General features: G+C 55.4%; 1 protein-coding gene across 2 annotated transcripts in view; it reads right to left on the bottom strand.

Annotated features, from left to right (window-relative positions):
* Window positions 1–999: 999 nt before the first annotated feature.
* The window catches only part of EMILIN2 (elastin microfibril interfacer 2), a 58,530-nt gene continuing 46,778 nt past the window's right edge, over window positions 1,000–12,751 (bottom strand). Inside the window, exons 5-8 of one of the 2 annotated variants that reach the window (XM_055323751.1) lie at window positions 6,097–6,504; window positions 5,081–5,113; window positions 4,465–4,593; window positions 1,000–1,964 (exon numbers count right to left, since the gene is read on the bottom strand). In XM_055323751.1, coding sequence (XP_055179726.1) covers window positions 1,627–1,964; window positions 4,465–4,593; window positions 5,081–5,113; window positions 6,097–6,504 — 908 coding nt within the window. In that variant the 3' untranslated portion in view covers window positions 1,000–1,626. The remainder of the gene's footprint in view (window positions 1,965–4,464; window positions 4,594–5,080; window positions 5,114–6,096; window positions 6,505–12,751) is intronic. The other variant, XM_055323750.1, reaches the window with a different exon arrangement.

Raw genomic sequence — 12,751 nt, 5'->3', positions numbered from 1 at the left:
GCCTTTCCAGCTGTTGAGCTTTTGTCCCCTTTGGCACTTGTAAGAGATTGTTAGGAGGGGGTGTGAAGCAGAGAGGGTGAAAGTATGTGCATGTGCCAACTGGGTTTTCCTGAAAATGCACCACTGTGTTGGGCTTTTCCATGAGTCATTTGTAGGACAGTCACCTTTAGCCAATTCCCCAGCTGTAGAAACAAGGAAAGAGAATGCCCTCCCCACCCCAACTCCTAGACAGAGATCCAGATTTTGAAGTCCTAAAACTGCAAACCTGCAGTTCGTGGTCATGTCTCCCTACCTGGAGCAGGGGAAGGAGAAAGAAGGCCCTTCTCTGAAGTGTCCAGCAGCCATTGTGTTATCTCATTTGCAAGCATTCCTGGAAACTCAGCATTTTTATAGCATCACGGTATCCAGTGGCTTGAGTTCAGGCTCAGGAAACTAGTTTCTCTGATGCGCATCTTTCCCTGGGGCTCTAGGGGGTCTTGCCTCCCTGGGGGCACTTGATTGGCCAACAGATTTTACCAACCCGATGAGCAGAGCCTACGTGAAGCTAAGGGTCTTGTGTCCTAGAGGTTTCTGTGGCTGCTGATAAAGGAGCAGCATGCCTGGGCTTCCTTGGAACGGAACGTGCTCTCCATGGGAAGATTCCTGCTTTTCTGCGATGATCTCAGCTTTCAGTGTGTGATCAGTTTTATGTTGGGGCTGTTGTTGCCTGGGAACCCGGGAGTCCTTAAAGCCGCATCTGCTATGAGCTGTGTAGTGAGCAAGCAATCTCGTTAGCTCGGGCAGCTGCTGATGAGATGTGAAGTTTAAGCATCCCCCAGAGGAGCCCCTCTTTAGCTGCGGGGAGCACAGGGCGGGGGGCCTTGACCTTCAAGTTCATCTGGTTTTTTATAAGCAAAAAACTCCCCAAGTGTATAGCTTAGATAGTGAGGGATAACAATTATATGGTTGAGACTGATTTATTCCAGCTCACTTTCTACAGGCATTTAAAACTCCTTACCTTTCTGCAGCTTTTTAGCAACAACTCTCAATCCATAAGGCACAGACTTCAGTAACTTGAAGTGGTTTTACATCTTTATTGACACTCCCTGTCTTTGCACTTAGGTACACGTCATTCAAGGAGGCCCCCCCCCCCCCCCCGGTTGCACAGCCTCCTGCACATGCCTCACAGCTGGGCAAAGGCCTGGAGTGCGCATGGCCCCCAGGTCTCTCTCAGTGGTGGCACGTGCCACTTCAGTGTTTAAACTTCTGTCCTGCAGGTGGAGTAAGTAAAGACCGAGGCCACAGGTGCGGCTCACCCGCCCTCGTGCCCTCAGCCCTGCAGCCCAGCGGCTCTCCCTCCTCCGTCAGCAGGACGGGGCGGCAGGTTGCACCCCCCAGTTGGCAGTTGATCGGCCAGGGAGGACCCCACTCCTCAGGTGGCCAGTCGGAACGACAGAAGACAGTGGCCCCATTGGGCACACGTGTCCTTGCCCCCTGCCTGGGGACGCTCAGGCCTGTATCTTAGGGGAGGTGTGGGGAGGTTTGCGGAAAACTAGACCAGTGCTCCAGTTACATACATAATAAACTGCATATATTAAAGCTTCCGAAGTCCTCACAACTAGTTCCCCGTAGCTCGCCCCAGCCACCCTAGAGGGGAGAGAGGAAAGGATACAAGAAAACCCCACTAAACGTGGAGTACATTTCGTCAAAGTCTGTGTGGGCCAAGCGGCCCCCAGTCACCACAATGTTGACGCCATCTCCTGCCTTCAAGTGCACGACGAGGTGGAATGCGCCCGGGCCCCCACAGGTGTGCAGGCCCCCTTGGGGCCGGTGGTATTCCAGGAACTCCCTCCTGTAGCCGGCTGTATGCAGCTGGGCCACGCTGGCATTGGAGACCGACAGGACGGCTTCCACGTATGCGTCCCTCTCAGGAGTCAGGGTGGCTGTGATGAGGTAACGCCCGTCATACGGAGCCGTGAAGATCCCTGGGAGGAGAGAGGCAGACACTTGTCCTGTGACATCACAGCACCTTGGCGACAACTTATCTGTTAACCCACGTTCGGGAGACCAACCATTCCTCTCTGTCCAGGACTGCCCCGGAGACCAACTGGGAGAGTTGGTCACCAGACCCGCAGAAGGCAGGTTGGCCCGAGGGGGGGTGGGTAGCCCCTTTTGATACTTGCAGCTGCCTGACACCCACCCAGTGACAGGCCCACCCAGTGCACAGCCCAGGTGTGAAGACAGAGGGCTGAGGCCAGCCCGGGCCCATTTCCCCCTCACCAGCCAGGTCCTGGTTACCATTTGGGAGTTTCCTCCAGCATGGAAAGCGCCCCACCAAGGCCAACATAGAATAAGCCCCACAACTTGTGTGCTGGGTACAAAATCCACAAAACGTTTGAGTTGCCTCCTGAGGACACAGGACCAAAAAGAACCCACAAAGCTAGTCACTAACCCAGGGAGAGACCACACGTTCCCTGTATTGGACCAGTATACAGGTGGCGCCCATTTATGGCCACAAAGAAGCTGGCATTCATTGAGCCAACGACCCACAGGCCTGGAGAAGCCGGGGAAGGGGTATTTGGAGGCAGGCGGCACAGGGAAGAGAAGATGGAGTTGCAGATGTACCATCTGCCAAGTGGCAACTGGGTGCCCCCGAAGCCAGAAGGTCAGAGCCCACAGGAAGTACTGGCAGGAGCTGGGCGGCGGGGGGGGCCTAGACACAGACCCTGACCACAGGCCGAGAGTGACAGAATGGAGGGCCCAGGGACTGAGAAGGAATCCCAGGGGCTGGATCTTCAATCTTCCCTGAAAAATCGAAGATGCCGGCCATCCTACTCTTAGCCCGCTTGGAATGCTGAGTAATCGGAGCTCCACAGCCTTCCCGAGGCAGCTCGACCCTGAACAAGGCCTGGGCCCCTGGCCTCTTCCCCTGCTTAGAAGCTGCCTGTGTGGGGAGTCCGCACTCGGGGTCCCCCAGAATTTCCTTTAATGAGGACTCACTCAACGAGAGGCTACAGTTCTGGGCTGGGCGTCCCGGAATGTGCAAGAAACGTCCGCCACCGCCCCTGCTTGCAGAGATCGCGTGACCTGTCGGCGTGGAGCAGTGCCCCCAGGCAGCATGGGGGCAGGGCCCAGGAGGAGGCTGCACTAGCTAGAAAGTAAAGGTCTCTGAAAACAAAGGCCCTTCTGGCCCCCTGCCTGCCTCTGTGCCTCGAAAGCAGGTTAAAAATGCAGAATCCTGGGTCACCTGGGGGGCTCAATGGTTAAGCGGCTGCCTTCAGCTCAGGTCATGATCCCAGGGGTCTGGGATTGAGCCCCAGGTCAGGCTCCCTGCTCAGCGGGGAGTCTGTTTCTACCCACCCCTCTCTCCGCCCCTCCCCCACCAACTGTACTTTCTCTCAAATAAAAGAAAGAAATAAAAAAGATTTTAAAGTCCTGAGCTTGACTCCAGCTGGCCTGGAGGACACGGAGTTCCATTTTTCCAAGTTCTGCAGGTAATTTTTATGCTCACAAAAACTTAAGAGCCACTGTCCTAGGAATAGGTGGGATTTGCTAGATGGTGGCCACGCAGGGCAGATGAGAAGGTGAGAGCTAAAAACTGCCGAGAGGGCCCCCCACTGCCCTTGCCTCCTCGTCACCTCCCTGAACTCCCACCCTGCAGCTCCTTGGGAAGGACTCGGCACCGCAGGGTGCTGGTGCCCGACGGGCTCAGAGACGGGCTGCTCCGAGGTGTGGGGCCACTCGAGACAGGCCCCCGGCTGCTCTGCCCCATCCTACCCCAGGGCTGCCAACGGGTTGGGCAGGGAAGTGGGGCCCTTCATGTAGGAGGCAGGAGGCCCACAGCTGGCCTCTCTGGAAGGCGGAGTCCAGTCCCCAGGGACAAAGATGGACAGAAGCCTAGGCTCAGGTGTGGCGGAAAGGAGGAAGTCCTTTACGGCAGCAACCCAGGGTGACATCTGTTCTCACTACCCTTGGGCTGGTGGACAACACACGCCAAAGGCAGAACCCAGGCCTGCAGCTCAAGTGGTTCCAGAGCAGGGGACCCCACAAGCGGGGTCTGGCGCCTTCTGGAAGGACTGCTGTCCCCTTTTTTGGATCTGAAGGTGACGGGGCAGGGGGCTGGTCTCCTGTCTGTCCCGTCCCGTCCCAGGGTGTTAGGACAATAGATCCGGAGAAAGAAGGCCATTCGATGGCTTGGAGGAACAGCGGGGAGGGCCACAAACCAGTGGAACAAGGCTTCCCACAGCAAGTGCCGGGGGCTGGTCCACTGATCTCAGGCTAGAGGGCAGGACGTCCCCACGTGCTCCCCGCCCACCCTGCGGCCTGGAGCTGGAAGCTTCTCCGTGAAGCCCCACAGAGTGGGGATAGCAACAAGGGCCAGTTGGTCTGCCGTGCCCACGGCTGCTCAGGCATCTCCCGTGGTGCCCCACCACCCCGGCCCCAGGCGCGGGAACCAGCTGGGACCCCGCCAGTCTCGGAGCCTACCGGTGTCGGGGTCGTACACATCTCCATCGTTGACCAGCACTTTGTTGAAGAGGACGACACCCCCATCGCTGGGGAAAGGCTTCTGGGTGAGCCCCGCGGAGAAAGCCACGAGAGCGGGCACCGGAGCCCCTGTAGCCCAGAGGATGAGAAGGTGGTCGGGGTCAGAGGTCAGGGCCCAGAGCACGGAGACCTGTGTGCCCGTCGGGACAGGCAGCCTCACCGAGCTGTTGGCTTTAAGGTGGTAAAGCGCCGTGGGGCATGTGGGGCACGCACTCCTCACCCCCAAGAGCCAGACCATCCTTGTGAGGTCGGGACATGCACCAGCGGGGGGGACGTGTGCACCCTGCACCGAGAGGCCGGCCGTGTGACACCGCGTGGGGGGGTTGGGGGGGCACGGCCGCACCAGGCCGATGCAGCCAGCCCCCCCCCCCCCCCGCCAACTCCGCCAGCCAGCACAACCTTGTCTGGCCGGGACGCTGACCCTGAGGAGCAAAGCTCGGTGCAGTCAGCAGCGACTCCCCTCAGCTGGGGGACCCCGGCTCCCACCCGCACTAACAACCCGAGGGAGGCGGCAGGACAGGCACCTGAGCCCCCACTGCTTCCCCCACAAACGTACCTGGGGCGGCCACCGGAGGGGCGCTGGGGTATCCTGAAAAACAAAATGGGAGTGGAATGTCCAGCAAGCCCCCCTTTTGCTCCCTGCCCTTCACACTATTGCTTTAGAGAGACCCGGAATGGGCACCTCCCCGGGAGCAGAGCGGTTCCCGGAGGGCCAGCCGGCTGACCGGAGGCTGGAGGCAGCGTCGGCCACTCCAGTGCACCGACGGACAAACGGACAACCGGTCCGACCCAGTATGAACGGCCCTAGCACGGAGCTGGGAGGCAGCGTCCTCGCAGGGAAGGCCCGGTGGCCCGGGGAGCACCTGGGCAGGGACAGAGACCCCCCCCACGCTGCCCCGGGGCCTGGGGGTGCTGTTGGGCCGCCCCCACGCAAAGGTCTGCACTGACCTCCTGCAGCCCACGTGACCTGAGCCTCAGCTGCCCCCTGTGACATGGAACTACTAAGTGTCCGTGACAGTGCTGTTGGGACAGCTCCAGGAGACCCGGCAGCTCCAGGGATCCCAGCGCCATCCCCTGCCCCCAACAGCAGCTCGCAAGGAGCCCCCACCGGCCAAGCACCCAACAAGGCTTTCCTCCTTCACCCTCACAGCCGTCCCCCCCACCCCAGCTCCTGTTACCCCCCACTTTGCCTGTGACGGAGCCCTACAGGGGTTACGAGGCTGCCCCAGGTCCCAAAGCTTGTGGTCACATAGCTTGATTTGAGCCAGAACCTTCTAGCCCACCCACTGCGAGGGGTAGTGTATCTCTGCTTCGCAGGCTCCAGTCCACACTGGTCTCCCAGGGGCACTTCCTGCCTGGAGGACGGCCGAGCGTCCCAGCCCATGGGAGGCAGTGTTCACTGCACCATCCCTGGGGGTGCCCCAGCCTCTGGGGGTCCAATTAGCATGAACTCATCCCTCAGCACCCCTGGAGAGCTCCTTGCTGGAACCCACGCCCAAGAAGCCCCTGCAGTCGACCCCTAAGGCTCAGGCTGCCCCTCCACGTGGTCTCAGGCCCCCTCTCAGGCCTCACCTGGTGCTCCCGCGAAGCCTTCGGCGCTGGGGATGGGCCCCTGCCCGGTCTGGCCATCCACGCCTTGGAGCAGGCCCCTCCCCGACACGCCCATCCTCCCTGGAGGCCCGGCCTCGCCAGTCTCCATCATGACCCCGGTGGAGCCGGGCAAGAAGGGCAGCCCTGCCCAGCCCGGCCATGCTGGCGGGGGCAGCGGCTTCGGGGGTCTCTGGGGCAGGACAGGCCGCTGGCCTGTGTGCAGCCGTTTCCTGGGGTCCTCAGGAAGCGGGGGGGCGCTGGGCCTCAGCAGAGGGGTCGGCTTGGGATGAGAGGCCTCCGTGGGTGCCTCCACCAGCTCCGGCTGCAAGGGCTGTCCAGGCGCCTGCGGAGCCTTTCCTGGGGGCGGGGGCACTTCAGGGGGCTCCTCCGCTGAGCATTTGGAAAGTGGAGAGAAACACAGGGTTAAAAAAGCCTCCAACCTGACTGCTCAGCCACAGGCTCCCCGTGAAGGTCTGTGTTTGGTGGCGGTCCCTGCAGCATCGACGGGTGAACACACAGCAGCCACCACAGCGTGGGGACAGCAGGCCTCAGAGCTTCAGAAGGTGGGCCACAGGTCCAGCTACCCTCAGGCCACCCAGGAGCCAGTGAGACGGTCTGGGGGTCCCCCTGTGCAGCGGCCAGGCTGAGGGGAGGATTCTCAGCCTTTCTACAGGATGGCTGCACTCCCCAGAACAGCACCGTTCTTGGCCTCACTTCCAAACTTCTGATTTCACCACGTGACGATACCATAGGTGTATCACCACTTACTGAGAGGGACCTGCTGCCCCAACCACCTTACGTTCTCTCAAACCAGCACATCCTGGAGTCACTATGGATGGTTCCACAGGCTCAGGCCCTGCCAAATGCAGATGCCACAGTGATCCCAGCAGGTGTCGGGGAGCTTGAGGCACCACTGCAGCAGGCACCGGGCCCAAAGGAGCAGCAACACCCCATGTCTCTCGCCACAGTCTTAAGATCACCAACTGAGGGGATTCCCACAGAAGGAACCTTCTGATTCACATTCCCTGCGCTCATGGGATGGCGCTGTGACACAGCCAGGAAGCTGCCACCCCCCCCTCCTCGGAATATGTTCCAGGAACCAGGCTTCCAGGAAGCCTGCCTGAGGGCCCACATGGCATCTAAAAATAAATAGGACCAGCAGATACCAGCCTCAAAAGCAAACCCCACCTACTCCTGCGGTCTGTATGGAGCCTGCCATGGTCAGGTTCCAAATCTATACGATTGTGTCCAGGCAAAATCAGTGATTGTATTTTGACCCGCTGTCTAGTTTTAAAACTCACTAAGGTAACGATGGGGATGAACCACATGCTTCCCTTCCACCACAGTGCCACACAGCTCACCCACCTCCAGCCCCAAACAGCCTTTCTTGACCAGCTCCGTGAGAGAATTAAGCCCTATGGAGAATGATTCCCCATTTTCTCAGTCATCCCAAGGATACTACAGAACTAACCCTTAAATGCAGAGAAGAGAATTCATGTTGTCCAATAGAACAACATCAGGCCTCAATTCTCTTCAGAACTCAGGTTGAGAAGGGCTGAGTTAGACAGAAACCGAGGCAGAGGGACTGCAGAAAGGCAGACATCAGCCACAGCAGAGGACAGAAATGAGAAAACGGTCTGGAAACACAAAGTCTATACATTGAATTAGGAGGCCCCCCAACCCGCTTTCCTGCTCAGCTCCCAGAACACTTACTTATATAGCTTAGGTTGGAGATAGGGAGAATCTTCATCCCATAAGGAAGCCCACTAGTATGAAATCTTATCCAGTGCCTCAACTTAAATGTGAACCACAGCCAAGACAACTTGATGTGCAAGGAAAGCCTCCAATAAGAAAAAAACCAAAACAGTCATCCAACTAACAAAAAGGAACTCTGAAGAAACACACAATGCAAGAAAACAAAAACATGAAACCCTTAAAAGAAACAGAAAACACCATCCATAGGCAAGGATAGATCGGTATTTAAAAAAAAAAAAAGGCATAATCAGAGAATAAGGATGAGCCTTTGCTAATAAAAATATGCTTGCCAAAATAAGCAAATAAAATGAACAAAAATCAAGGAAATCTTTCAGAAGGTAAAACAGGAAGATGAAATGGTAGACAACAGGAAGGAAACCATAAGAAATTAGTCAACCCAGAAATCTTCCCTGAAAAAAAAAGTCAGAAAAATTGGGACATAGGATGATGAGGTGATAAGGCGAGAATTATCAAATACACACACAATTTGATTCCAGCACAATTACTGATTAAAAGACCTAAACCAAGGCACATATTCAGAATACTGAGGCAAAGGGAAGATCCTAGAAGCTTTCAGGGGGGAAAATTTTTAAAAATGACTTCGAATCCAAAAGGCAGCATCAGGCTTCTCAACAGAAACCAGAAGACAAGGAAACAAAGTCTTCAAATTTTGAGGGAATAACTGCTCACCTTGAATTCTATACCCAACCAAAATATCCATCAAGAATAAATATTTTCAGACATGCAATATTTAAAACACACACACACACAAAACTATCAGGCCTGTTTCCTTAAAAAGCTTGGAAAACATGCTCCACTGAAACACGTAAACCATGAAAAAAAAAAAAAAAGACAACAATCCAAGACAGGAGAGGTTCAAGGATGGTAGTGAAGGAAGTTTCAAACTGAAAATCCTTTAGCAAGTCCACAGACTAAGCAGTCCAGATTGGATCAGAAGAGTGAGAACCTCAGAAGGGAGGTCATGAACTAAAAATAAAAGATAAAAAAATGGAACTAACAAATGATCTGGTACTTTTTATGGAATATAAAATTATGTTGAGAGGATGTCCTGGGATAAGAGGAATCCAAAATAGATACATAAAATCTAGCAAATAATAATGTAACACTGCTACTTATTCAAGGAAAAGCAAACCAAAAAGCAACATAATGATATTCAGCTATGTTGAACTACTTAGCTCATAACAGCTGAGTACTGATATTTTTTTAATTCAGTTATCATTAGTCTCAGATGTTTGACTACTGATTTTTCTGTAAATTCTACTGGGAGTTGAGAGAGGGAGGAAGCAGGGGAGATAGTAGTAATCCTAATATGTAAACTAATGCCTACAGCTGATACATAATATATAATGTCTAAGGACTATGTATGTAATATCTATATAGAAAGCTAAAATTAATGAATCAATTTAAAACTATAGAGGTAAATATCAAGGGAAGATAGCCCTCAGAGTTGCACACGGCTGCCTCTGGGGAGCTAAAAAAGTGCCAGGGATAGGTGAGAACAGGGGGCTGGTTTCATTGGAAGCCTCTCAGTTTATTTATTTTATAAAATGTAATCGCGGGAGACCCTCTCCGACGGCCTGTTTCTACCCTTGCCGTCACTCTGCATCTGCTCTTTCGAAAGCATTCTAGCCAGGGTCCCTGCTCAAAAATCTGCATAGTTTCGCAATGCTCAGGAAATCCCACCAAATCTCCTCTGACCTCCCGAGCCCTCCACCTGCTCCAACTCCTCCCGCAGCCACAGTGTCCTTCCTGGTGCCAGCCCTGTGCCAGCTTCCGTGCCTTCGTGCCTTTTCTTTTAATGACCACACTCCCTGAGCAGCCCCTTCCTGCAGCCTCACTGAAGTCCCGGCTCAGATTCTGCCTCCCCGGGAAGCCATCGTGGATCTGCCCAACAGAGCTTGAACAATCCTGCCTCTGAGCCTTGAAGCACTTTGAGCCTCCAAAGACTCTTTCAATTTTTAAACATTGTTCCTGTTGTACTGGGTGCTGAGCAGTGAGGACACATTTTCATATGTGTTACCCTCAGCTTGGCACAGGGCCCTCGCACATGACATGGAGACATTTAAGTGCTTGGTTTGGTGAATGAATGAAGGCTGCAAGGGTGGCAGGTACTATGGGCCGTGCCCTAATTCCTGCCAACCATCACACTAGGCTAATATTTTGCTAGAAGTAATTGTCACTTGGGGGGGCCAGTAGGGTAGTGCTGGTATGCAGAGACTGTGGCAGCTCTTACGTCCCTTACTCCCTGAGCACCTGGCTTGTCACACTGGTAGAAGGCAGAGGAAAGAGAATGAAAGCATTTAATGGAACCAATAGGCTGCACGGCTCTCCTTGGGGAGTGTGGCCACGCCTGCTGTGGGCCACCGACTGCTCCAAGCCACCTCAGCCAGGACGGTAAGGAGCAGGCTGCCGGGTCCAGGCATTTCTCCGGCCCCGGCACCCCCCCCCCCCAAGCAGGCTGCTGGGTCCAGGCATTTCTCCCCCCACCCCCGCCCCGGGCACTGGGTGTTTCCAAAACATATACATTTATTAGAAGGTTGTAACAAAGACTGGACAGCATTTTGTTCCTTCTGGAAAGATGACTCCTGGTGGCAGATGGCGTTCTGAGCTCAACACGTGTTTCTAATTCAGGGTGACCCCTTGAACTGCGCTCTCCCGAAGAGCCCAGTGTCGCTGCTGGGCGTCCAAGGCGAGAGGCGAAGGCAGGGGGGCCGGGCCCGCACGCCCGGTGCTCCAGTCCTCACCCGCCCCTGTGGCCTCACTAGAGCAGGCCTGGTCCCCAGCCCGGAAAGGCCGCCGCTCGGGTTCGCACTAAAAGCCAACGCCGGGGATCCCCAGGTGGCTCAGTGGTTTAGCGCCGCCTGCAGCCTGGAGTGGATCCTGGAGTCCCGGGATCGAGTCTCACGTCCAGCTCCCTGCGTGGGGCCTGCTTCTCCCTCTGTGTCTCTGCCTCTCTCTCTCTGTGTCTGTCATGAATAAATAAAGTCTTTAAAAAATAATAAAATAAAAGCCAACTCCGACTGTACCGAAGCGGAGGCCCGCAGAAGACACTCCCCACTCGTCCAGGAGCTGAGGCTGAGCGGCCAGGCTGGCGGCGGCCGCAGGGTGGAAGTCAGGGGCAAGGAGGGCCCTGGGGGGGGTAGGCGGGGGACAGACCTGGCCTCGCGTCGGGGCTGCGGGAAGGCCACGGAGCCCTCCCGCCTCGTGCGCCCGGGGCTCGGGCGGCCAGCCCTGCGGCGGCCTCCTGTCACCCGGGGCGCGGGGCTTCCCTCGCTGCGACCCAGAGCACCCGAGCCCCAATGGAGCCGGCAACCCCGCGAGCAGCGATCAGCGAGCGGCCGCACGGGCCCAGGGCCTCCCCCCCAAGGCCCTGGACCGGCTGCACGACAAGCCCAACCCAGAGGCCACGAGCTGCACACACAGCGGCGCCCGCGGGGCCCGGCATCTGCAACGGGAAGGAAGTGGCCATCACGGGATCTCGGGCGGGGGGAGCCTCCCCTAGCTGAGCCTCAACATCACTTGGGAACCTTCTTTTTTTTTTTTTGGTAGAATTTCACAAGCTGATTCTAAAATCCCGACGGAAATGCACAGGATCTCCGCTCCCTGGTTTTCAGACTTACTGTCAAGCTGCAGGAACCTGCAGGGGAAAGCACATGGTGCCAACAGCTGGAAGAGCCCGCAGGTGGACTGGCTCCCCCGAGGTCCCCTCTTGTTGCTGGGCAGCGGGAAAGCCAGGCCTTTCATTCTTTCTCCTCTTCTCTCCTCCCTCTTTCTCCCCCCTTCTGGGGGACGGTTGGCCCTGGGAGGTTATATCCTGCTGCGCTTGGAGTGGCCTTCCTTATGCTTCTGGGACCAGAGCTAGCGGTTGTTTTAATTACAAATTTGATTACAAATTCCTGGGTCTCACCTCATCCCTACTCTGCAGGAATCTCCCAACTGAGCCCAGGAGTTATTTTTCTAAAGCTCCCAGAAGACTTTTCCAATCAGCTGCGGGAGAGCTCAGCCCCAAGAACAGCACGGTTCTAAATTCAAAGTCAAGATGCAGGGCAGCCCCGGCGGCCCAGCGGTTTAGCGCCGCCTGCAGCCTGGGGTGTGATCTGGGAGACCCGGGATCAAGTCCCACGTTGTGTTCCCTGCACGGAGCCTGCTTCTCCCTCTGCCTGTGTCTCTGCCTCTCTCTGTGTCATGAATAAATAATTAAAAAACAAAAAGTTAGGATGCCAAAAAGTAGCTACTATTTACTCCCACCACAGGACATCACAAACACTAGATGCCCACAGGGTGAAAGGGTGCGTAGTGCTGGAGTCAGGATGGTCTGAGTGTAAGCAGTTTATTCTAGCCTTTATATATTTATGAAACCCTGACGTGTTCCATCATGCTGTCTTGTCTTGGACCTAAACTGGCCCCAGATTCAGCCAATTTCAAATGGGGAGCCCACACCATCATTGTGGCAACAGACCACTCTTCCCCTGGCCAGGTTTTATGGTTAAATATTTGGAAAATCTGTGCTTTTTCATTCTTGCAGCAAAGCTTGCATTAAGCAACTTGATAAAGATGTGGCTCTTATAACCCTCCTAAATGAAACATTGTATTTAGTATAATTCAAGTACTAGAAGAAACATCCCTCAGCCATGAGCAGAAGAGACAGATGGGGAGATTTGAAAAAGGAAGTAATGCTGCTGTCACTGGAGTCTGTTGAAACATCATGGCACCTAGGCGGGCACGTCCCTTTTTGGAACTGTGATGTAGGGTAAGAAAGCTTCCCCAATGCACAGAAATACTCCTCTGCCTGGCATCTCCATTCAGCCAGAGCCCCACGTTTCTCAACACCAGGAACTCCCCTCTCTTGCACTGTAAGAGG

This window comes from Nyctereutes procyonoides, unplaced genomic scaffold, assembly GCF_905146905.1.
Source record: "Nyctereutes procyonoides isolate TBG_1078 unplaced genomic scaffold, NYPRO_anot_genome, whole genome shotgun sequence".
Taxonomy (NCBI): domain Eukaryota; kingdom Metazoa; phylum Chordata; class Mammalia; order Carnivora; family Canidae; genus Nyctereutes; species Nyctereutes procyonoides.
Note: the sequence above shows the minus strand (reverse complement) of the source record. Positions and strands in the feature narration are given on the sequence as shown.